The following is a 24,597-nucleotide window of genomic DNA, read 5'->3' on the forward strand; positions in this document are numbered from 1 at the left end:
AGTCTCTGGGGCAAGCTTCAAAACACAGTTCCAGTCTTGGGACAGGAGGGGCCCGTTTTTCTGCCACCAGAGCTGGTCTTTACAGCCCTCGAGGGAGCAGGGCGTTTGTCTAGACTCCATTTCACAGCAGGCCCTGGCTGGGGATGGGTGCCTTCCCTCTGTGAGTTGCTTCAGGCTGGCCAAGACGCAGCGGCAGTTTTGTGACCGTTGTGTCTTCGTTATGTCTTCAGGGTTCCTCAGTAGCCCTTCCTTCTAGACTAAGCAGTGGCCGGCCTAGAACCAGCCATGAAGGAGTTGCTGACTGCTCACGACACCTGTGTTCAATCCCTGTGGAGACAGCCCCAGCTGTGAGGGATGGTCTTGTTCTGATTGGATGGACATTTCTCTGGGGGTGAAGTTGACCCTGCTCTTCTGCCTGCCTGCCTGGGCCTTGTCATAGCCTTGCTCCCAGGGGTATGAGTGGATGGTCACCCCTGACTCATCCCTCACTCTGGTCCTCAGGTAACCATGGGTTCAATGACCTCTGGATGTTGCTGTCTGGTGGCACCGGGCTAGTATGGTCCAACAGAGGCCTGGGCCTCTTTCAAGTCTAGGGGAGGGGTCTGCCACATGGCCACAAGGTCCCCTTCAGCTTCTGCATAACTGTAGCCAATTTTCAGGAGCATTCCTACGTCCCCAACCACCCACACTTTCTTTGCCTGGATCTTTTTTTTTTCTTTTTGTAGAACAAAGTGAATTACCACTTTAGGAGGGGGAAAAAAAGACAAACTAATTTGCCCTAAGTTTTTTATGGTTGATAAAGGCTTGCTCTCCTAACCTTCCCAGGGGCATTTTCATTTAATACAGGGAAGAGAATGGTTTAATTAAAAGAAATTCCCAGTGGTAGTTCCTGGCACGGTGTCAGACAGACGGGAAGGGGCTTGGGGAAGAGGCCTGGGAGCCTCTCCTCCCATGTGTGTGCGGGTGGCCCTGTCATGGTGGTGTCCCCTGAGCCTTTAGTAACCTTAGAGGCTTCTGTGGCGATGAGGCAGTTTAGCAACAATGGGATTCCGTGGTTGCTCCTGGAGGGACTTTCTGCCATAGGTAGCCTCCAATCCCACCTGACACGTCACAGGCGGTGACCCTGAAGCTCAGAGTAGGGAGGGGCGCGCCCTAGACCACCCGTTGAAGCTGGTAGCCCCGTCTCTGTGAGAAGCAGGCTGGCTTAGGCTAGGAGGATTTGCATACTTGCAGCTGGTATGGTCTTAGACACATGGGTGAACCATGGAAGGACTGGGTGGTGGTGGTGGGGGGGGGACTCCTGGGAATTAGTGAGTGCTCCTTTTTGGTCTTGAACAGGCAGCTGTTCATTGGTCTCTGGAGTGCATTCCTATCAGAATTCGCCCCCTTGAGGGAAGACTGGCAGCAGAGGCTTGGCAGAGAGCCTGGAGCTCTGAGGCCCCAGGGACTTTCACTTATGCTGGGGGTGAGAGTTTAAGACATCTACTCCTCTTGGTCAAACCCCAGCCTTGGATTTGTAGGGTACAACACAGTTTCAGCAATAAGCCAATCTGAGCATGAAAGCAAAAAGAACGTGTCCCTGGAGGGCAGGAGCCAGTGGGTGACAACGTTGGGGGCACTTGTCATTGTTGGCTGGTAAATTTCAGCTACAGGTCGGGACACCCCCTCCCCTATTGTTGGCCTGTTATGACGAGTGGCCGGAGGCGTAGTAGGCATCTTGTAAAGGAACCTTTCTGGGCCTTGGCTCAGTGGAATGTTTAAGAGTTCATTCTGAGACGAGGCTGGGCAGGGTGATAGCACAGACTTGGGTTTCTCTCTGCTGGACTGGTGTTGAGCTGTGTGAAAATGCCCCCAATAAACCCAGTCACATAGGGTCACAGTTTCTCTTCTGAGTTGTCTTTAATGAAGTCATGGACAGCAGGACCATATACAACAGGGCTCAGATACACACAGTAGCAGGGAGGGGCTAGACAATGAGATAGCGTTTTCTACATCTTGAGGAAAGAGTGATGTGTGATTTTAAAAAGCAAACCAAAAGCATGTTCTTTACAACATTCTCCAGGAGCTGCAGTCCAAGAGATTCTACTGGGAATCTACAGGGGGTGGGGTGGGGTGGGAGGTGATGGTGAGATTGGGGGTAGGTCTGCATATCCAGGGGGAGTCGCAGCTTCCTGTGAATGGCCAGCAGCATAAGGGAGCAGCCTGGGTGCGCGTAGCAGCTCGTCAGCAATCTCCGGCACAGGTTCAGGAGATCCAGTTGGCCTTCTTTATGAGGTGGGAGGGCTCCTTTTTGCTTGAAGAGGGAAATGAGGGGTGGTGAAGAGGAAGGGTCTCGGGAGTCCAGCCTCCTTCAGTCTTGCCAGCCTGGAGTGAGAAAGAGCAGAGGTCAGGCTGGGTACCAGGACTGGGACTCAGGAGCGCTGTGGGGAGGGCTCTGCTTGGGGCCGTGCAAGGCGCCTGGGAACCTCGTCAGGGTGGAAGCATGATAACTCTAGCCAGGCTTAGGGATCACAGATATGGCGTCTTCAAGGACTGAGAGCTTGCTAGGGGAAAGAACAGAAGAAAAGGGTTTCCACACTGACGGGCAGGGGCAGAGGCACGAGGTACATACACATCAGAGTCGTAAGTTTTCTCCCCCTTTGTGTGCCCTTGATGCGACTTGGCCTCACTTTCTTCGTTTCTAAATAAGAATAATCAGAGCTGTTCCTCAGCTATCTTAGGAGGGGTTGGCTCAGCTGAGGGTGCTGAAGGGGTATGATTTGTGACACACACTTCAGGCCACCGGTGTCACAGCAGCTTGTAACAAGAACAGATAGAAAAGTTCTGAGGGTTCAGTTTTAGGATTTAAAGGCAGATTCCCGTGGGGGGAGGATTTGTTCTCAGGGCTGGGTCTTCTCCTGAGCCCCCCACCCTAACCCTTCTCCAAGCTTTGATGCCTCCTTACCTCAGCTGGACCACAGCCGCAGCGTCATGAGCAGGTTAAATCCGGCCACTTTCAGGAGGAGGATGCGGAGTCCCATCACTGACAGGTTTTGGAAGTTTAGGTTCATATCTGTGAAACCAAGAGGTCATAGCCGTTAAGGGTATGTGCACGAGAGGTCTGCATAGCAAGGCCCTATGAACTTTCCCAAGATCTGGGTAGGCTGGGTGTGGGTGACTTCAGCTCCTGGATTCGTGTCTCTAAGCTTCTGCATACATTCTAGGGCAAAGGTACTTGTGCATTCCTCCAGGGCAAGAACACTGTCTTTTAAGAGAAAAACCACCAAAAGGACTTAGGCCATATAATATTCTGAGGCCCTGTAGGCTTTGGGTTGGGGTTGGGGTAGAGGTGCTCGGAACATGTGTCACACCTCAGTGAAACCATAGGGGTGATGACTCAGTAATGAGGGGGCACTGAGACCAGACGAGCCTTAGGCTGTGTAAGTTCTACTGCCTTTCTAGAAAGGATCTTTCCAAGATGTAGAGGGACAGTGTCCTCAGAGTGACATGGTTAGTTCAGGGCTGCTCTGAAGGGACTCACACGCTTCACGGCTGGACAGTGGCAGCTTTCTTTGGCTAGCCTTACACAGGAGGAGGCTTGGGAGGGCTCACTGGCCTAGTGAAACAAGACACACCTTGCTAAGGACTTAGATTGGAGAATGAGGCGAGCCGTGCTGGAGGGATTCAAGACAGACCCTGGGCAGCTGGGAGCAGGTTCAGAAGTGCTGTTCCCGTCCCCAGATCCACCCCTATGCACTGAAGGTTATCATGTGCTCACTGCATGCAAAATGGGGCAGGTCTTTCTCTTACCTGTTTCAAAGCTTTTCTCTATCAACTTGGCATCGCAGGGAACGTCTAAAAGGAAAAAAACAAAAGAAATCGTCTTAGCATCTAAAGCGTGCTGGCTCTTCTGTGATGCTTTGGGAGAGAACTAGGGGGACATATCGCCCAGGGGCACCTCATGGCACAAAGGTCCTGATAGGACAAATACCCGGACTTCTGGGCACCCTTTCTTTCTTTCGACAAATACTGGCTCTGCGGAGGGGATGCTGCGTACCATGACCACAAAGCCAAGACAGCCAGCTCCTGGACTTGGCTGTGTTTCAGTCCAGAGACCAGTAAAGACTTGGAGACATATTCGCAGTGACGAGGGCTGTATATTTTCATGTATTGCAGAAAGTTCTGATGCCCAGTTTTTTTCCTTTGTCGTCTCTTACTTAGTACCTGATCCCACTGATTCAGAGGCTGCCGCTTCCCTTGATGCCCTATTGCCTTTTCATCTCTGGATGGTTCTATCTTTGAAGCCCGAGTAGTGTTGGCCACTGGAGTCCCTGCTACCACCTGGTAGAGCTTCCATCGTCTCTCTCCTGCATTCTCTTTCTTCTGCTGGACCTACAATCTACCCTCCACTCAGAAATCGGCCTTATATTTTATTGTATTTAGTGGTTTTTGGAGACAGGGTCCCAGATGGTCCAGGTTGGCCTTGAACTTGCTGTGTAGGTGAGGATGACTTTGAACTTCTGACCTTCCTGCCTCTACTTGTGATCTGGCCCTTATTTACATCTCTCAACTTTCCCTTGTTCTCAGCATTCTCCTTCCTGGGGCTTTGACAGGGTCTTTTCTGGCTTAGGCATTGCTGATCCCTCCTTTTCTAGTTGTAGTGTGATAGCATTTCCTCAGAGCCCTTCTCTGAGGTGGTTCTTCCCTCAGCTGAAACTTAATGCTTACATCAATTACAGCCCGACATAACTGGCTTGTCCCTCTGCTGAGAGACTGTCTTCCTTGATTAGAATGGTGTTCCCTAGGGGCAGCCCCTCATCTGAATTCTCATGTCACTGTACCCACACACTCTCAGCAGACAGAAACCAGGCAGCCGGGGGCAGGGAGGGCATGGAAACTGCCTGGGAGGACAGTGACTGCAACAAGGACAGGAAGGCCTGTGAACTCAAACCCGGGAGACCACTGGCTGGGCCAATGCCCTGTGCCATGCTCTCTTGTCTGCTTTAGGGCCAGGGCCTTTGTGGCCTGCTAGGACAGGCTACTGGTCAAACAGGATGTGGATTTTGCTGACAGCTGATGAGCACAGGACCCAAAGCAGCTTTTAGACAGCACAGACTTGAGCTGGGCCTCTCCTAAACTGGGACACAGCTTTGGGCAGCACGCACCTGAGCTGGGGTGGGAGGCCTCCTCTTTGAAGGCGTCTTTACAGTTGAAACCGTTTTGGTTGCTCCAGACAATGACCGCGTTGCTCTTGGAATCCATAGACTTCATGTCCAGCACAGTTTTGTCGGAGACGAACAAGTCAGGGGCCACTCCCTTCGTCACATTGACTTGAGAGCTGAAGTCGGTGAACAGGCAGATGCTACTGTTCTTGAACTTAGAGTCTCTCAGCTGGTACACAGCTGGCTTTGGGTCCTGTATATCTGTAGGCCAAGAGGATCGACGTTAGAAGGTGCTCCCTTTTTACTTTTTGTGCCCTAACCTAGGCCAGAACTCAGATGCCAGTGACCGGCAAGAGCAGAGCTCTCTGGGTTGGCTGGTACCGCTCTCAGGCTTTCTTCCGGAAGTGAGACCTTAGAAACCAGCAGTTCGTGATGGACTCGGGCTTAGGGACAGGCACAAGTCCTGAGTCCTGGCCAAGCTCTCAAGCTCTTGGTAGTTGCTCTCCACGAGGTCTGGAAAACCAGAACGGTGGGGCCACCAAACCATCTGCCATTCTCCGACTTAATGGCATCTTCAAAACCTCAGTTAAGTCTAGCCAACAATTTTGCTCTGGCAGGACGAAAACAAGCTTAGGAAAAGGGGCCCAGAGCACCAAGCTGTTCATCGAGAGTGCTCGCCCCCAAGTAGGCTGGACAAGGTGGGAAATGCCGGCCTGTGATATTTAGACACTAACTTGGAAAATCTATCATATCGCCAGGAGACTTCTCTCTTTGGTAAATGTTTTGAGTAACAAACCAAAAACACCCACATCCAAGCCTTGACTCTATAATTTACCACTGACAGCCTTGATTAGATCAACAGGCGGCCGAAGGCTCAGAACTTTTACCTATAAAATGGATATGTTGCCTCACCCACCTTTCCAACCCAGGCTGTGCTGAGAAATGACTATTTCTCCAAATCAAACACACAGTACTGCCTGGGTTTCACCATGAAAACATTCTCCTGAGCAAATAAATCACACTGTCCTTTCCAGGAAGCGGGAGTGGGGTGGGGGGTGGGGGCTACCGGAAGCCCTTCCTCAGTGCTGAGACAAGTCTTTACTTTTGTGTTTAATGTGACTCTCAATGACTGGCTTCCCCACCCTTCCACCTTCAGAGGAGGAAGCAGAGGCGGGCAGGCCAGGAGGATTTACCACAACAGCCCACCTAGGGAGTTTCCAGCAGGGCTGGGACAGGAACTTCCTGCCCTCCTCACTCCCACAGCTCTTCACTGTGCTTGGAAGTTTAGACCTGAGTGATGCTGTCTGCTCACTGAGACAACCAGGGTGGCCTTGGCAATGCAGACTTCCAGCTGGATCCTGAACCAGAGAAGTCAGGGCCGGGCCTAGCTCTAGGACGCTGAGTCAGGACAGCGCCGTGCTGCCTATGCGCAGCTGGGTGGGCGCCTTGGTCAGACGCGGGGCTTTAGCCCCTTCAGACAAGCGGAGAAGGTGGCAGCACACGAGCTTCCTAGTTTTTAGCCCCTTTCATTCCAGCCCCATAGATATCTGCTGCCACCTTACCTTCCCACCCCACCCCAAAACCAGGATCAAATCACCTTTAATTGGAGGTCTCTGGGGTTCTGTCTCTCAGAGCCCTGTGGTGAGAGACATCCCATTCCTACCTCATAAGAAAAACACATTTTACCACTGAATGGCATCGGAGGTCACTTTAGCAGGACTGGATCAATTTTTCAACTACAAGTTCAGCTTTCTAGATCCTAACCTGTCATCACAATTCAAAACGAATACAGAAGGCCATGTCTGAATGTATTAGCGCTGTAGGTCCCCAGGGACTCTGCAGTGATGGAAACACCCTCGCCACTAAATCTGTGCCCTGTCGTTAAGCACTGGGAACCCAGAAACCAGAGCTAGCAACACGGATGTGGGTCCCATTCAGGCTTGGCATCAGGAAACAGCACGCGGGCTTTTTGGGAAAGACGACACATCTACGGGTACACCCCTCCTAGTGCCCCCTTACAGAGAAACCGGTGGTTGCCTTCCTCAGAGACTGGGATTAACTCTCCTAGAGTCCGATGAAGATGGAGAGAGGAGTCCCTGGCTACCCATGGAAAGAACTGATCCCTCCCATTTCACAGCAGACTGCATTCTAAATTGGATTCTCACTTCTTGTGGCTGGTCCTGGTTCCAATTTCTGTATTCTCTGGAAGGTTCTAGCCTTCCTTCCTCCCTCCCTTTCTTCCTTCCTTCTTTCCTTCATCTTTTCTCTCTCTCTCCCTTCCTCCATCCTCCCTTTCTTTTTTTGTTTTTCTTTAAGGCAAGGTTTCTCTGTGTAGCCCTGGTTGTCTTGGAACTTGCTCTGAAGATACGCTGGCCTTGAACTCACAGAGATCTGCCTGCCTCTGCCTCCTGAGTGCTAAGATTAAAAGGGTGGGCCACCACCGCCTGGCCTGGTTAGTATCTCCTTTCTGTTTTGTTCTCTTAGTCCATTTTTATTATCAAATTTGCCTGCACAGGCCAAAAGGCCTGCACCTTGTTTATCCCAAGATCAGATCTTCCTTCTTGTTGCTGGGATTCTGCCTCCTACCCCTAAAAATTGTATCAGTCTGTCAAGGCCCAACAAATCTTCTAACACAGAAACAGCCTCTGTCTAGGGCACCTTCTACCAGGACTTTAACCCATCTGAATCCGTTTATCTACACCACCAGTTGTGGAACTAAAATAGTTTGTAGGTTGCTCAATGTATAATAGTTCCGAAGCTTTGGTGGTTTTTATGCTGTTTGGGGACAGATCAGACATCTATCTTAGGCTTTCTTATTTTCCACCTAACATTATCAAGAATGATAGCTACTTAGAAGGCATTTAAAAGTGTCCATTGGATGATTAAAGTCATTTTTTAATGAGTTTGACCTAGAGAAACACAGATATTTAAGATTGATAGTGATGCCTTCCCCTCTTGCAGACCTCTGTAAAACAATTAGTACAATGCCCCCAGTAAGCCTCACCCTGTCCTAGGAAAATGGCCATCCCCAGGGAAAGGATTAATGACACTGGCCTACAGGGTTGAAATGGTGCCACCTGGGATGACTCACCAGATATGACCGCCACTTGGGTCCCTTTCCCGAATGTTAATTTCCCACTTAGTCCTCCAGCATTCACACTGCAGGTGACACCTTTACAAAAGCTTAGGAGACCTGCCCATTCGTAGATGGAAGATGCTCTGGTCCCTCAGGTTGGAGAATCATAGTCTTTTTGTTTGATTTTTGTTTTTTCGAGAAAGGGTTTGTCTGTGTGGCTTTGGAGGCTGTCCTGGAACTCACTCTGTAGACCCACCTGCCTCTGCCTCCTGAGCGCTGGGATTAAAGGCGTGGGCCGCTACCACCACCTGGCTGAGCCCACCGGGGTCTCAGGACACTACCCTAAACTTTCCTCAAGTTCTTGGTTTCTTACAACTTCTATTTACCAAGGAAGCTGTTGCCCTCTCTTTATAATAATATAAACCTTAGAGGCAAGGCCATGACAACACACCAAGGATGTATTACACACTCTCCCGGTGAAGAATTTCTTGTTGTGTGCGGGCGACCTTATGATGTGGTGCTATCAGTTTGTTTCTGAAAGTGGAAACTGTTAAATACAGCTCGTGAGGGTGGGGCTGGAACTCATCCAGGCCCGTCATCCTCCTTGTCCATCTCCTGCTCTACCCTTATTACAACATGGAGCACACTGGCCATTCAGTCATTTTTACCCTTGGGTGAGGGTTCTGGGATTCAACTCAGTTCTGAGAAAAGTCTCCGTGAACTGGTGTCCCATTACCACAGTCATTAGCTAACCCAGGAGTTTAACTACCTGCTGCAATAAAAGAGAATTTGTGTTCGCCATTAACCCATCTCTTCCTCCCCAAGGGCACTTAGCTAATTTCCCCGAATGTTCAGGTTATCTGGTGCTCATCTTATCAGCTTCACTTCAGCACCAGTATCTGCAACTCTTTTAATTTCTTCCCTATAAATTATTCTGTTCAGATTTTCATTTATTCAGTTGCTCTTGGCACCTCTCTGACTTCAGTGGGAGAACTGGGAACACTTCAGGCCACCACAAGAGCCTGTGGGAATAAGAAATGATGCTATGTGCACCCCAAGTTTGCTAAGGATGACACTAACTAGTCATCACATCTTCTCGCTCTGGTCATGGGCACAGTCGTACTCACGTGGGCGCACAGTCAGTCTGGTCCCTGATCCAAAGGTCAGCGTATTGAAGCCACCATAAAACACACAGTAGAAGGGCACTTTACAAGAACTCTAGCCTGGGCTGGACTGGTCAGGATGCGGTACTTGCCTCCTGCCTCAGTTTACCAATCTCCCTCAAGTCAGCCTTCCTTCGATGAAAAAGAAGTCTCGCCACTGATAATTTTCCTCAGGAGTAGTCCCAAAAACCTTCCCGTCAGCCACCCCGGAGCCAGTGGGGCTTTCCTGAAAGGCAAGTACCCACTCTGGCTTCTACAATACAACTGAAGATGTAAGAGGCAGCTTGGAAGAATGCGATGGCTTCATTGTGAAATGATTTCTAAAGCACACGTCGTTTTCTTTTCTGACAGGGTCTTGCTCTGTAGCCCGAGGCTGACCTTGAGCTCCTGATCCTCCTGCCTCAACTTCTTGAGTGCTAGCACTATGGGTAGGCATGGGCCACCATGCCTGCTATGAAATGAATCTTGGGAAGATTGCACTGGCAACACATGGAAAACATTGGCACGGCTTAGCGACAGGACAGGTGTAGGAGGGCCCTCCCCTAAGAAGACGGTGTCTGTTATTCGAGGGTGCGCACACACTACAGCCGTCAAATCGATCCACAAGAGCACAGGCATGCCTCTTCCTGGGGTGCCATGATACGGACTGACTCCGTATGGGGCACAGACCCTAAAGTCTGAGAACAGTGTAGACAACGAGCACGAACTCTCATCGAGGACGCCGCAGAGCCCAGTCCTTCTGAATTTGTGTGAAAAAGGGATCCCAGAAAGTATGGGAAGTGTGCAATGCATTCCAGTCCTGAAGACTGACAATGCGCACTCACATTTTAAAGTCTGTGAAATCTTACAGTAAAGTAAGCCAGCGCTTCTCAAGCTTACTATGTAAGGTTAATGTTACTATTCATTAATCTGTCTCTCTCTCTCTCTTGTGCGTGCATGCGTGTGTATATGTGTTTAATATCTCCTGTGTGCATACATGTGCTTGTGTGTGTAATATCTCCTGTGTGTGTGTAATATCTCGTGGTGTGTGTGTGTGTTTAATATCTCCTGTGTGCGTGCATGCATGTGCTTGTGTGTGTAATATCTCCTGTGTGCGTGCATGCATGTGCTTGTGTGTGTAATATCTCCTGTGTGTGTGTAATATCTCGTGGTGTGTGTGTATGTGTTTAGTATCTCCTGTGTGCATGCATGTGCTTGTGTGTGTAATATCTCCTGTGTGTGTAATATCTCGTGGTGTGTGTGTGTGTGTGTGTGTGTGTGTGTGTGTGTGTGTTTATTTCAGTCTTTGGCTGTGCCTTCCCTCTCTTGCTGTAGGACATTAAGATTCCATTCTCAATGCCAGTCTAATTTTCACCGCTAGGCTCTCTCTGCTCTGAATCAGCTTGTTCTCCTATTCACTCCTGCGGCCACAATTAGGGGCCTCGCTGCTGCTGATTGTTCCTCTCTGATCATTATGAAACGGCTTCATTTCCTCCCACAATTGCACCTAGGCAGTAGGCTGCATCCACTCTGTCCCCTCCAGCAGCCCAGCCAGCCTCAGGGATCTGTACACACAGACAGGATGGTGTCTTCCCAAGGATGGTATTACCTGCCGGGAATAACATAGCTTGGAAGCCTTTTCCAAACATGCATTCTTGAGTTTCCTTTCGCGGTTTCCTGCACACTTGGGAGCTGTGCATTTCAAAGACAATTCTGACCCCAAATGAAAACATTTCCCCAGCGAACCTCTTTTCCCGGTGGACCCTCAGACGGACACACAGACACTGCGTCTTTATCAACACATTTTACTTTTCTGCTAAAACCCATTTGTGCTGCACCCTCATTACAGACATTTTTATCCCTTTGCCTCTAGACTCTGGTTCTCCAGAATATGGTGGGCTTTCTAATCAAGGTTAACTGACACTTGGCAGGGCAGAGGCTCTTGATGAAGCACAAAGGCAAACAGACCCACAAGGAGGAGCCTTCCCTGGAGAGATGGGAAGCTCCCCCCCCCAAAAGACATTCTGGCCTCTTGGCAATCTAAATTTCTACTCCTTGCTGCACCATACTCCATGTGGGTGGACTCTATAACCTCCCTGTTTTAAAGGTCAAACAATTTTCTCTGTTGGGGAATACTTACTAACGCCAAGCCCAACATGTTTTAAACAGTGATTTCCTCTTCTATCAGGCACTTTTGAAAAAAAATTTAGTGTGTGTGTGTGTGTGTGTGTGTGTGTGTGTGTGAAGGTCAAAGGACAATTGTTTTCAGATATTACCTCTCATTTTCTACCATGTGGGTCCCAGGGATTGAGCTCAGATCACACAATCAAGGGGCAAACACTCAAGCCCAGTGAATCACCCACCCTGTTGGCCCAGGAGGCATTCCTATTCCTAATGGTCATTTGCAATACTTACACCCCAGGCTTTGTGCTGAGGTATAGCAGTGTGAGAATGAAAGAGACTATGGCGGGAGGATGAATATAGATATGAAGCAGCCTGGGTAAGAGGTTGGCTATCGCCTTTTGTATTCATTGCAAGCCGTTTGTGTCTCCCCAGAATCTGTGATCCTGGAGGTAGAGACCCTGTGTTTCCTCATCTTCCCTCTTCCTTCCTCTCATCTAGCATGATGGATGCCATACCAGAGTTCCTCAATAAATGGCTAGTGCATGGGTAAGCCCTCTAAATATTCTCTTTCCAATGCAGTCCTGATATTTATATTCTTTTGTTATGTCTATTTAACTTGTCTTAAAACTTTTGTAGGGTCTAATTTTCCAACTCTTGTATTGTCTTTGGCAATTGGAAGGCTTTATGCTCCTCCTTTTCTCTCATCAGAGTATGGAGTTTCTTTAGAGTGTGTCCAAAGTTCACTGTCTTTGGGAAATTTAATCCATCATCTTTTATGAAACTAAATGGTAACAAAAGCAAAAATAAATCTTCTGTTTCACTAAGTCACAATTTCTTCTCTGATAAAGATCTAGAAACCACAAAAGAGTATCCCAGTAATGATGGAAAGGTTAATTCCCCTTGGCAACTATCTTAGAAAATACACGATTAAGCCAATGGCTGGGAATTTAGAATCCAAATCAACCGAATCTTAGGAGGAAACACACAGAATTAGTTCAGGAACCACTGGTTCATCATCTAAGAAAGCAGAGGGACTTCCCAAGGCCAGGCACTTACTTGGATAAACTTGGAGTCTTGTTCCACTCCCCAAAATGAGCTGGCCTCTACCTGTGCCCACCCTGGTACAGCACAGTACAAGTACCTGCCCTCTGCCTGGGCTGCTGCCAGTGGCCACTCAGAGCCTCTTAGGAACAAAACTTTTACGTGGCCCACTTCATGGTTTTAATATTAATTCTGCGTTCTTTGTAGGTTCATACCCAATGGTCCTAATGTTTCTGTTTCCTTCTCTTACGTACCTGCATCTTGTTAATACAAACATGACTCTATGTATGCCTCCAGAAATGCTGAGTCGCTATGCCATGGATTCTATGGTCAGAGGATTAGGATGTGCAAAGGTTGGACCAAACCTCCTCACCTGGGGAAAAATTTATGCCCAGGTGGCCTTTGAGGTGTGGGGTCTTCCTTCACACAGTACAAGTGGGGTGGTGGCAGCTGGGTAGTGGCTTGACCAATAAATAATAAATCCTGTAGTCAAGTAGATTTCACTTAACCTTAGTTCTGTTTTTCTGAGTGGTGTAATCTTAGGCAACTTTCTTACCCCAGGTCTCTGTTTCCTTACCTATAAAATGGGTCTAATATCAATCATCTACCAGAGGATGGATGAGTGTACTGGTCTGAGAAGTACCAGTCATTGGTATGCCAGCATGTTGTAAGCAGTCCCTAATGATATTATTATAAATCCCATCATGCTTTACAAGGAGAAAGGGATGAGGCTTCTTGTAGCCAAAGGAGACCCATTTTTGTTCAGGGTTCCTCAGCATCCTGGCTGGGAATCTGTGGTCTAGGAGGAAAGATGTCGTTGACTGGACAGGAGATGGTGAGTGTCTGAGGGAGCAGGAGGGTAGACTGTGTGCTTGCCTAGAAGAGAAGGTCTCGAGAAGCCTGACAAGAGTAAAATCTCTCCTTTAAATTCGGAGATTTACCCTTTGGAGCAGAGTCCTTATTCACTATCCAGCCCAGCTTCACTAGACCCCACACCCCGACACCCCGGCACCCCGGCACCCCGGCACCCCTACACAACAGTCACTCCTATTCAGCGAAGAACTCCGTTGATGAGTGTAGGTCACTCCACCCTCTCACAGTAGGATGTCCTTCCCCAGCTCAGTCTGTTCACAAGGGCCATTCTGCAGTACTCACAAGGATGGACAAGGAGGCTGGTCCCTCTCCCAAAGGTAAGTCGGTAGTTTCCTCCTGAGGTACACAGTGAGGAAAGCCTTTGATGAAACCTGTCTCCTGGGACCTCCCTCTGCTATCAGTCCTGCTGTGTTGGGACAGCAATCCAGGGAAACACTGGCTACACTCCTATGTTTGTCAGAGAGCTCTGAATCCTGGCACCTAATTGGACGGATGGGTACCAAGGATGGATACTGGAGACGTCCTCATCCCCAGCCCAGTTACACTGAAAACCTACCATCCCCTTGTCAGCATAGAAGGAATGGCCTAATACCACCACCACCAACCACCTTGTCTCTGGGGAGACAGTCTGGTCTGATTCCACTTCTATTTTTCCAGGGGCTTCTGAAAGTGCTCTGAGCCTGGGGACACCAGGGGACTTTAGACAGCATTTGCTGAAGCACCCTTAAACTTCAGTCAGGGCTCTCTTCCCTCTGTCCCAGTTTTCCTTCCCATACTCTGACCTTTTCCATTCCCGCCCTCCTCACCATGTGAGTCCCAGGCATTTGATTCCTGCAAAACCCTGTCTGAGGAAGGCTCCCGGCAAGACTAAGGCCCTTCCTGTGACCTGGGCTTTTATTCTGTCCTCTTTTCAGCCTGCAGATAGGAACCCAAGGCCATCTGATTTTCTTTATTTCCGGTGACCCTGATCCAGACAGGCCCCTGATTCTGTGAAATCCTAGGTCAGCAGAGAAGACAGTTGCAACTTTTGAAAGACACAAGGAAACAGAGCTCATGCTGCCTACTTCAGAGACGGGAACGCTCCCAGAAGTCACAGCCTAGGCTGCAGTCTGAGCCTGAGGAGGGTGCTTCACCCGTCTTTGGCCCTTGCATGCTTCTGGCTCCCTGCTGATCTCCTAATGTGGTTGAGAGCTGTCAGTGAGGAGCTGTGGGGCTCCACTGAGCTCAGGGTGAGAGACAGGGCTTCCCAGGACTCTGCATTGACCTGGGGCTCCACTGAGCTCAGGGTGAGAGACAGGGCTTCCCAGGACTCTGCATTGACCTGGACCTCAAGCTGTCCGAGCCACAGCAGCAAGTTGTCCCCAAGATCCCTGTGGCCCTTATTTCTGTGATCCACTGTTCATTTTGAAACCAAGCCTCAAGGAATGGTGGGGGAGGCTTTCTAAAGAGAACGGGGGCTGCTGATAGATGGTGGGAGAAAGCGGGATAGTTGAGGCGTAGGGCCACCCGAGAGCCTTGTTTGGAGAAAGCGGGATAGCTGAGGCGTAGGGCCACCCGAGAGCCTTGTTTGGAGAAAGCGGGATAGCTGAGGCTTAGGGCCACCTGAGAGCCTTGTTTGTGAGCAATAGATCACAGACGGATGGAGCGTGCTCTCCACTGTCCTGCAGTCAGGAGCAGGACTTGTCCAGCACTACGGTAAGGAGAGGGATGAGAGAGGAGGCTGTAGTAGAGGCCACTTACGGAAGAAGTTCCTAACTCACTTACTTGGTATCACCACTACTTGGGTTCCTGTCCCCCAAGTTAGCCTGTTGTTTCCATTGGCCCACTCTGAGAAAGGGCTTCACAAAAACGACCAAGTTTGGGCTCACATGGAGGATATACACCCTTCACAGTAGCTCTGAAGCAACAAGTGATCGTGAAGAACTTCCTGCAGTGGGTCTTATGAAGACACGAAGGAGCCCTTGTAATGAGAACAAACAGTGCCGGCCTTCACTGCATCCATGACCTCCATTTCCCTCAACACAGCCACCAATGATCATCCCTGCTTTTCCTCATCTGGGAAAAAGCAGAGTCTTTACAAAGCTCTGTGAAACGCTCTGCTTCCTCTGTGGACCTGGAGGGAGCAGGCAGCCATTTCCTCACCTTTACCTGCTACCCTTGCATGGAAGGGCCTGCTCTCTTGTGGATACATTTATTTTGCCATTTGCTAGGAAGAACAGAACCAAAAATAGGTGCAGCCCACTGAGCTGGGGCACATGCTAAGAACACGCATGGGCATGACTCAGAGCTGCCATGCTCGATGTTCCGGGGACCGAGCAAGAGCCGTGGGTGACTCATGCTTGACTCATTCCTGTCCTGTCCTCATCTCACTCTAGGTATTGATTGCTTTTTTGCCCTAAAAGGTCAGACATCTTAGTACAGAAGAGACTTGAGTACCTCCCCAGAAGCTGTCTGTCTCCTGCCAAGGAGTTTGAGGTGTCTGCTGTTAACCCTGTCCTACTTCACCTCAATTTGCTAATAGGACTGAGGGCTTTTTTCTTTTACTTGTTTTTATTTATTTTTGACATGGGAGTCACTATGCAACTCTGGATAGCCTAGAACTCACTATATAGAAAAAGCTGGCCTTGAACTCAGAGAGCTCAGCCTGCCTCAGCCTCTCAAGCATTGAGATCAAAGCATTGAGATCAAAGCATTGAGATCACCACCACACCCCAAGACTGAAGTTCCTGAGATCGGAGGTCACATCTCAGTTTTCTTTGTTTTTGAATCAACTGTGGTCCTTGGTTTGTTGGTGACACTCAGTAATCATCTACTAACCTGAACTGGCCTTATTTATCTATTTTTTGTTTGTTTTTTGGGACAGGGTTTCTCTGTGGCTTTGGAGCCTTTCCTGGAACTCGCTCTGTAGACCAGACTGACCTCACAGAGATCCATCTGCCTCTGCCTCTCGAGGGCTGGGATTAAAGGCGTGTGTCATCACCCCCCCTTCTTGAACTGGCTTTTGTTGAACATTATTATTGGGGCACAGAAGTCAGTTTAGGAAGAAACTGAAAGCTAAGTACACTCTGAATTACAAAATCTAAGGGCCTAGACAAGGAAAACCAAGGAAGCATTTCTGAGAGATAATAAAGAGACAAGTACAGCAAGGCACTGTGAGCAGAGAGATGGGAACCTAATGAGTAAACAAGAATTCACTCAAATCACTCCAAGGAAACAAATGTCATCCCCCTGCCGTAGCTCGACAGTGATTCCCGTTTAAGGGTAAAAAGAATAATACAGCAGAAACATATACTCTGAGTCAACAGCTTTGCCGGGCTCAGAAATAAGACGGTCCTAACGATGATCACTTGCACACCCGTACACCAGCTGCAAATAGCAAACAGCAAGTTGCTTTCCATCCCTCACCAGGGCTCTCTGTGACATAAATCCATGCAAGGTGGCACCTGTAGCCGGGCCTGGGATCCCAAGGGCACACGCAGGTTTGTTACTAAGTGTTCCAGGGTCTGTGTACGTACACCATAGTGGCGCGGGGCATATCATTTTAACCTTCATTTTCTTAAGTCTATTGGAAGATGAAATAAGGCAGAATCCAATAGGAGATCCTGCTCTTACTAGTATCCAGCCTAAAAAGCCATTCATGCAAGTAGAGTTTTCTTTCTAGATAGGACCTACGGCAATTTTCTCTATTGCCTTGCTCTATTTATTATATGCTGTTTCCAGGTATTACACTCATGATACTATATGCAGTGTAAGAAGATTGTCTACTTATTTAAACAGCACACAAAGCCAAGGGTAACTCCCTATCTCCCCTCAGAAGACAAAGACAGAAGTAAGTGAAAACAGATGTCCTTCCTTCTGTAATATAAATCAACTTACTCATTGTACTCACTTGGATCAACCAGCAGTCTTGTTCCTGTCCCAAAGATAAGTTTGTAGCCTGTATTGCTCACAGTGATTTATCCCGTGACAAAAATGGGCTATTTCCTTCACTTGCCACCTTCACGACACAGTTGGGCACAGACAGGCCTGGGAAGCCCATGGTAAGTCTTTAGAATAAGGCTTTGTGTGTTTTCTGTTCACGAATGAAACTTGAACTCAACCTGCAAGATGGTCATTCATTCAACAGTGGTCACAGAATATGGACCCAGACCAGGGTCCTAGCTTCTAGACCCAGCCTAACTTGTGCTAACTTTTAGAAAAATGATATTAGATGATTAAAGCAACTCTTCTGGGTCTTAACTGCCTTTCAGGAAGAAAATAAGGTTCTGAATTAGATGATTTCCAAAATAAGAGCTAAGTGGTCTATGACCTAGCAACACCCAAAGTGCATTTTCCTGTAACTCACAAGCAGCTAGGCACTTTCAGCCAGCTAACCTTGGCTGCTGTGCCTGGGAAGATAGAAGGAAAAATGAGGGGAGGGGAGAGAGTCAGCACGAGGAGTGCCTGCTGCTCCCTTTTTCCTTCTCCCCACCGGGGCAAGCTATCCGAAGAGCCCTGTGCCCTCCTGTGCTATGGAAAAGAGAAGAGAGCCCTGTAGAATGGGAGCAGCTAAACTCATGTATTCCCTACCCTCTGCGATCGGCATTACCTCTCATTTGTAAGTGAGTCACAACAAGGCCTGTGACAGCATGAAGTAGAAAGGACAGGGTTTTCAGATCAGACAGGGTGAGCATGTTTGAATTTGAGTCTTTCAGATAACTAGCCATAGAATTTGGGGCAGTAACTCCTCGGAGCCTCATCCCTCACCCCCATAAGATAGAGAATACTGCCCCTTACCTTACAGAGCTCTACACTCAGTACTGTATCTAACACTATACCCGATTATCATAGGCACTGATATGATAGCTACTGTAAGTTCTGTTCCCTTGTTGATGACTATGGTGGTGGTGGTGGTGGTGTGTGTGTGTGTGTATGTGTGTGTGTGTGTGTTCTGGGGATTGAACTCTCATCATCAGGCTTGTGTATGAAGTGTTTTACCCGCTGAGACAGCTCATGGGCCAGTTATTATTGTTAATAAGCGGAGTTAGATTGATTAGTGAGGCTATTCATTAAGGTTACATAATGCCCCCCCTCCAATTTGTCTCTGAAACATTCCTAAATCCATACTCTTGAATTGCATGAGCTCTAGGTTCCCAAAGGAGGGGGCTTCTGGACCACAGATGTCTGCATCACTTATCTCCTGGACAAGTCTGAGGCTCATAGAGGAGTGATGATTTGTTCACTATTACACAGCAAGTTAGTGCTAAATCAAATTTAGCTTCTTGTCTGAAACTAGAATCCCTGGGCTCCCTTGTTTGTACCTCACTGATTCTTTGAGGACAGCAGTTTGTGTAAATGGGCACTTAGTTTCTAGAGTGAATTTGGCTTAGCTTATTTGGGGCATAGGCAAAAGGACCTCGAACATTCTCAATGGTAGAGAAAGCATAAAAGGCCTATTAGATGGTGGCCATGTAATTTTCCAGCTTTCTCTGTCCACTCAACTCAACTTAGCAAAATTTTCAGGTTAAAACTCTAATGTTAGGCAGCGCTTCTGTCAGCCTCAATTCTTGGGAGAAGTCTTAATGGAATGCTAAATTCCACCTCAGAGAAAATGTACTCAAGTCAGTCTTAAATACTATCTGGAGATTACAATCTTAATACTTTGGCATTTGATTATAATTAATTAAAAATGAAATACAATGACAACATCACATCTTGTCACCATTCACCGTTCACCCATTCACTGAATACACTTACTCAGGTTCACTCTTAGCTGGGTTCCCCTTCCAAAGATGAGTTTTGTTCCTTCCCAGCTCCCACAGTGTCTGAGGCCTCACAGTAAACAGTCTTCCGTGTCACCCCTCTCCTTGTTTACCCTAACGACTTGGAAAAGACCTGCGATTTAATATAACTGACCCTTCACAACCTCAAAGGGAGCAAATTCATAGAGTGTTGGTGGAAAGGGGTAAGAAAGGCTATTTGAGCTCAAGTGCCAATTTAACAGAGAAAGAGAGAGAGAGAGAGACAGAGATAGAGACAGAGAGAGACAGACAGATAGATAGATAGATAGAGACAGAGAGAGACAGACAGACAGACCGACAGATAGAGAGAGAGAGAGAGAGAGAGGAGAGAGAGAGAGACAGAGAGAGAGAGAGAGGAGAGAGAGAGAGACGAGAGAGAGAGAGAGAGAGAGAGAGAGAGAGAGAGAGAGAGAGAGAGAGAGAGACTCTTCAAGCAAGAAGGCTGCTGTGAGTTACATTGCTAGTTGGCAGCATAGAATAGAGCATGGATCTTTCTGATTCTCAGTCTAATATTTCCCCCCTTTCTCTACATTCTTGAATGCCCTGTGCCATTTGATTCACACCCCCTTCCCTTTGGCCTGGAAATTCTGATGTCTCTGGGTGCTCGTTTCAATTAAACAAATATTGATCAGATTTATAAAAGAACCATATTAGCTGTTGCAAGGTCTGCGAACAATCTTTCACTTTTCTTTTTTCGAGACAGGGTTTCTTTGTGTAACAACAGTCCTGGCTGTCTTGGAACTTACTCTGTAGATCAGGCTGGCCTTGAACTCACAGAGATCTGCCTGCCTCTGCCTCCTGAGTGCTGGGATTAAAGGCGTGCGCCACAACCCGCTGGCACGATCTTTCACTTGTAACAGTGGATATTCTTAGTGATGAGTTTCTGTGTTACAGACGAAGACTGTATAGCTAAATTTGCAATACAGAAGGTAAGAGGACTATGAAGGATGCTCAAGGGAAGGAATGCACACTCCAGGCTTTTCACCGGAAGCTAGGTTATTTCTAGAGAGACTACCCTTTCCTGATTATCTCGGGTCTTCGTCTGCGCTCCATCCCGTCCTAGTGACTTACTCTACTATTACTTATAGCTCGTCTCTTACTTTTTTGTTCAGATGAAGAGCCCAGGAAGGAACAACTTTAAACTCACACATTGTCAACCAACAGAACAAGGATAGCGTAACCCATGAAATACAGCCAGAATGTGCAGAGGCCTTAACCCAGACAAAGGGACACAGGGCAAAGATGAGAGCAGCATTTACCTGGAGAGACTAGCAGCACCGTGCCCTTTCCAAAAGTGAGTTTGCTGTACCCCGAGCTCACACTGTAGCAAACCCCTACACAAAAATGGCCTGCAGCACAGGGCTTTTCAGCCCGTGATTTAGCTTGGAAGGAGAAAGCAAGCTCATCTTTTATGGAGAACGTATGATGTGCCAAGAAGATTAACAATCACATGCATGACATCACCCCCCTAGGATGGTGACCTTGGACATTATTACTCTGTTTAATAAGTGAGGAGCAGGAGACCCAAGGCTAAGCAGACTAGATGACCAGCACTGCCAATAAACATTAAAATATTTGCATCTACGTGATATTTTAGCAGAGGACTCACAAATCTCAGAAGACTCCCTTTCATCATTCCTTCTAGTGTGGGATTGTTCTCTCTCTCTCTCTCTCTCTCTCTCTCTCTCTCTCTCTCTCTCTCTCTCTCTCTCTCTCTCTCTCTCCCCCCCTTCCCTCCCTCCTATTTTTGTTTTGCTAGAACTAGTGGAACTCAAAAAAAATCCTAGTTTGTCCTTCATTACAGAGCCATTCCTTGGAACATAAAAGCATCTACCCTTCCCATTATTCCTCTCTTAGCCCACTTACCAGGGTTGACCAGCAATCTAGTTCCACTCCCAAAGGTCAATTTATAGCCACCACCGTCTCCACAGTGCTTCTTAGTCAATCAAAAACAGCCGTGGGCACAGCCCAGCCTCAGAGCTGCAGCTTTTCGTCTGCAAACAGGCGATACCTTAGCTCTCTTTAACACTCCACCAAGCACACTGGTCGTTTAACTCAAACCTGGGGCATTTGTGGCATCAAGTTTAACAAGTTGCTTTCTGCCCACGTCTCTGGGACCTATCACCATCACACTCCCGATTTTCAACTCTTTTTATCTAACAGAACCCTTCCCTCATCTCCACAACTGTTGTTTTCAGATTCTTGCCACAGTGTCTCCCTAACTTTAGCATCAATTGGCAACTTCATGAAGTAGTGTCCCCCAGATCATTATAAGTCAAGATTACCCCACCCCTGTCAACTCATCCTGCGAGCTAGGGGCTTACTCAAGCTGCCTTCTGCCTTCAAAGTCAAGTGACCCCCTGATTACATAACACGACACTTCACACTTGCTGAATACAAACAGACAAACACCAGCCCTCTGCTCTGGCTTTGTGAATCTGCTCTTCAACATTTGGCCCCACAGGCAACGTCTTAGCTTTCTTTCCTATTAGAAAATAACATGGGCGGAACAACACTATTAAATGTTAAGAGACAGATGAGGGATCCAATAAATGCTTTGCTCCAATCTCCTGAAAATGACCAATAAAGAGAAGGTCTATTGCATCCCATTATGTTTTCCAAGTGCTACCATCTCAGAGACTACAACTCGAGGGAGAAGGAATGATTCAGATAACGGACTCACTTGGGATGACTTGGAGTTTTGTCCCAGTTCCAAAACGCTGGTAAGTCCCAGAATTCACACTGCCAGAAAGGTCTTTACAAAATGGCTCCTTTCCCTTGCCTTCAACTTACTGCAGTTCCGTGAAAGAGAGAGGGTTTTTAACCAGTGCCCACGGCGACAGAGCCACATGAAAACAGCCCCCGTACAAAGAACACATATGGGCTCTTCATCAAAGAGTTCTACTGTCTGGCCCAGCTTTAATTTTTTTTTTGTTCTATAGACACGTATTTTATATGTGGGTAGCACTTCAGAATCTATGGAACAGTCTCACATATATTAACTCACCTTTATAATAACTCACGAGGTATTATTAAATACTTTCTTTTTACTGATAAAACTGGCCCGGCGCTCTAGTCAAACTAGATTTAGAGGACCTGGATGTGTTTGCTAAGCTGCCCTTTCTTTAGGATCAGCTCTCTGAGCTGTTGGTTCTTGGGGAACCTTGCTGACTTCATGCTCATATCCAGTTCTCCTATGCAGGGGCGCACCCGTCTGCACGAACCGTTAACTCTTTGACACTTGCAGCTCACAACAGGGCAGCAGTGTCAGGGGGCCTCAGTCACCACACTAAGCCTCTCTTTAGTGATGTCTTGTCCCACTCCCCAAAGTGAATCCGCTGTAAATCATAGTCCTGGGCTGTCTGACGAAGATGCCCAACCTGCTGTGATCATACATTCATGTGATCAGCACACAGCTGTCCTCCCTCATGGGAGCTCTGCTGGGGATTCCTCCCTTTGATTAATGGAAGAAAGCCTAAGCCACGGAATTAAACCCGGGAAAGCCTCTTTTCAGGGCTCAACAACAGTGGTACCATAGACGCAGCTGAAAGCCTGGGAAGGAACCAGCTGGTAATTCTCCAGACAATTTTGAATTGCACTGCTTTAAAAAAAGATTTGTAAAATTTCACTAGGTAGTTCCCCCCCCCTAGTCAAAGGCTGCCCCTTCTTATTCCCACTGTAACCTAGGAACCAACTTTCATTTTTACCAGTGGTTAGCAAATTGTATTCATCCCTCTAGTAATTTTTCTTCCATAATTTTAAGCTATTAGATAATTATGACATATAATTAGGCAGGGGGATGGAGGGATGCATCCATTAATAATATTCAGTCGCTTTGCTCATTAAACCATAACCCTGCTTTACGTAGGTGGTATGAAAGCATGCAGCCATCTGTGTGACATAGGCTATGTGATACAGGCATTACAACCAATGGCTACCAGGTACTTACTGGAACTGACTGATACCATGGTTCCCTTTCCAAAGACCAGCGATGTGCCTGCCTGGGAGGCACAGTGAAATGCGACCCTACAAATTCCTCCTGTGCTCACTCATTCAGACCTAGCCAGACACAGTAGAAATCATACTCTGTCCTCACTGTTGGCCAGGGTCTTGAGTTTTCAGTGTCTGTGTATGCAGTGACAAAACCACACGCTTTTGAGAATGGAAGGCAGGTTGGTGGTTGGATCTTAATTCACACAGCAACTTAACACTAGTCCCTGAGGAAACAATGAAAACAAATGTATAGATTGATGAGGCCAGGTGATCAAACGGCATGCATTAAAATCAGGTTGGGTAACGGGATATTGAGCAACCAGGCAACAGTGTGTTTGATGGCTTGTTAGGCTGGTGAGGCAGAAAATTTCTCTCTGGAGACACGGAGGAGTTAATCATTACCTTCACTGACAGACAGCAAACGGAGGGCAGGAAAGATCAAAGCTTGGCTCTGAATTATAGTGTGTCAGTGAGGGACATTTACATCATACCTCTTTCTGCTGATGTACTAGATGCGAATATCACCCAAAAATGCGTTCTAAGAAAAAGATAAAGACGGACAGATGGGCTAGGGAGATAATTCAGGCACTATTATGCAGGCATGAGGACCAGAGTTGCATGCATTGTGTGCATGTGTGCATGCGTGCAATCTAGCACCAGGAATGTGCAGACTCGTGGGGCTCTCTGGCATTCTAGCCTTACTTAATCAGCAAGACACTTTGTCTCAAAGACCGGCATAGATGACCCCCAGGAACAACATCCCCTGACCTCTGACTTTGGCACGAATGTGTAAACGTGTATGCACATCCATGTGCAGGAGAGACTGGGATGCTAACTCGGAAACTGAAAGATGTAGCCTTGGCTATTTAGGGCATTGTGATAATCAGATGATGCCAAGTGGAAGAAAAGGTGGCATTTCTGAGCATCCTTTTTCTCTGATTGGGATTGGTTTGGCTTCTGGAAATAGAAAGTATCTCCATTCTGCTTGTAAATGATGTAAACTATTGCCTGCTTCCCTAGTCAGTCTGGGGAAGGCACAGAGTGCACCTTTTTCTGTGAAACCTGGATTAATGGAGACATTTGAGAGCTCGCTTACCTGTCCAAAAAGCTTGCCACTTGTCTCAACAATGAAACCAATTCAGAATCCATAGAAATACTTACTAAGATGCACCTTTAACATGGTCCCCCTTCCAAAACTCATCTTCTGGCCACTTAAAGATGCCACAGTGATCTCCTTCACCACAAAAACCACATGGTGCCCGAGCACAAAACCCCCCTAGGGTTCTTTTGCTTGGCTGAGATATAATCCTATGATAAGCACACATTTTGTTAAATTCAGGAAAAATATCAAGCTCTCATGCTCTCTCTAATGGAAGGAGACCCCAGGAATCACTTAGTACACTCCACCAAACGCGTATTTCTCTACG

The 24,597-nt window shown here is 47.7% G+C and overlaps 1 gene segment (V, D, J or C); it reads right to left on the reverse strand.

The window, feature by feature from the left end:
- Nucleotides 1-1,880: 1,880 nt before the first annotated feature.
- Nucleotides 1,881-24,597, reverse strand: part of LOC101827462 — a 67,433-nt gene continuing 44,716 nt past the window's right edge. Inside the window, 4 exon segments of the C gene segment in view lie at nt 1,881-2,364; nt 2,945-3,052; nt 3,790-3,834; nt 5,145-5,402. Of these exon segments, the coding sequence occupies nt 2,946-3,052; nt 3,790-3,834; nt 5,145-5,402 (410 nt within the window).

This window comes from Mesocricetus auratus, unplaced genomic scaffold (genome assembly GCF_017639785.1).
Source record: "Mesocricetus auratus isolate SY011 unplaced genomic scaffold, BCM_Maur_2.0 Super-Scaffold_100707, whole genome shotgun sequence".
Lineage (NCBI taxonomy): Eukaryota > Metazoa > Chordata > Mammalia > Rodentia > Cricetidae > Mesocricetus > Mesocricetus auratus.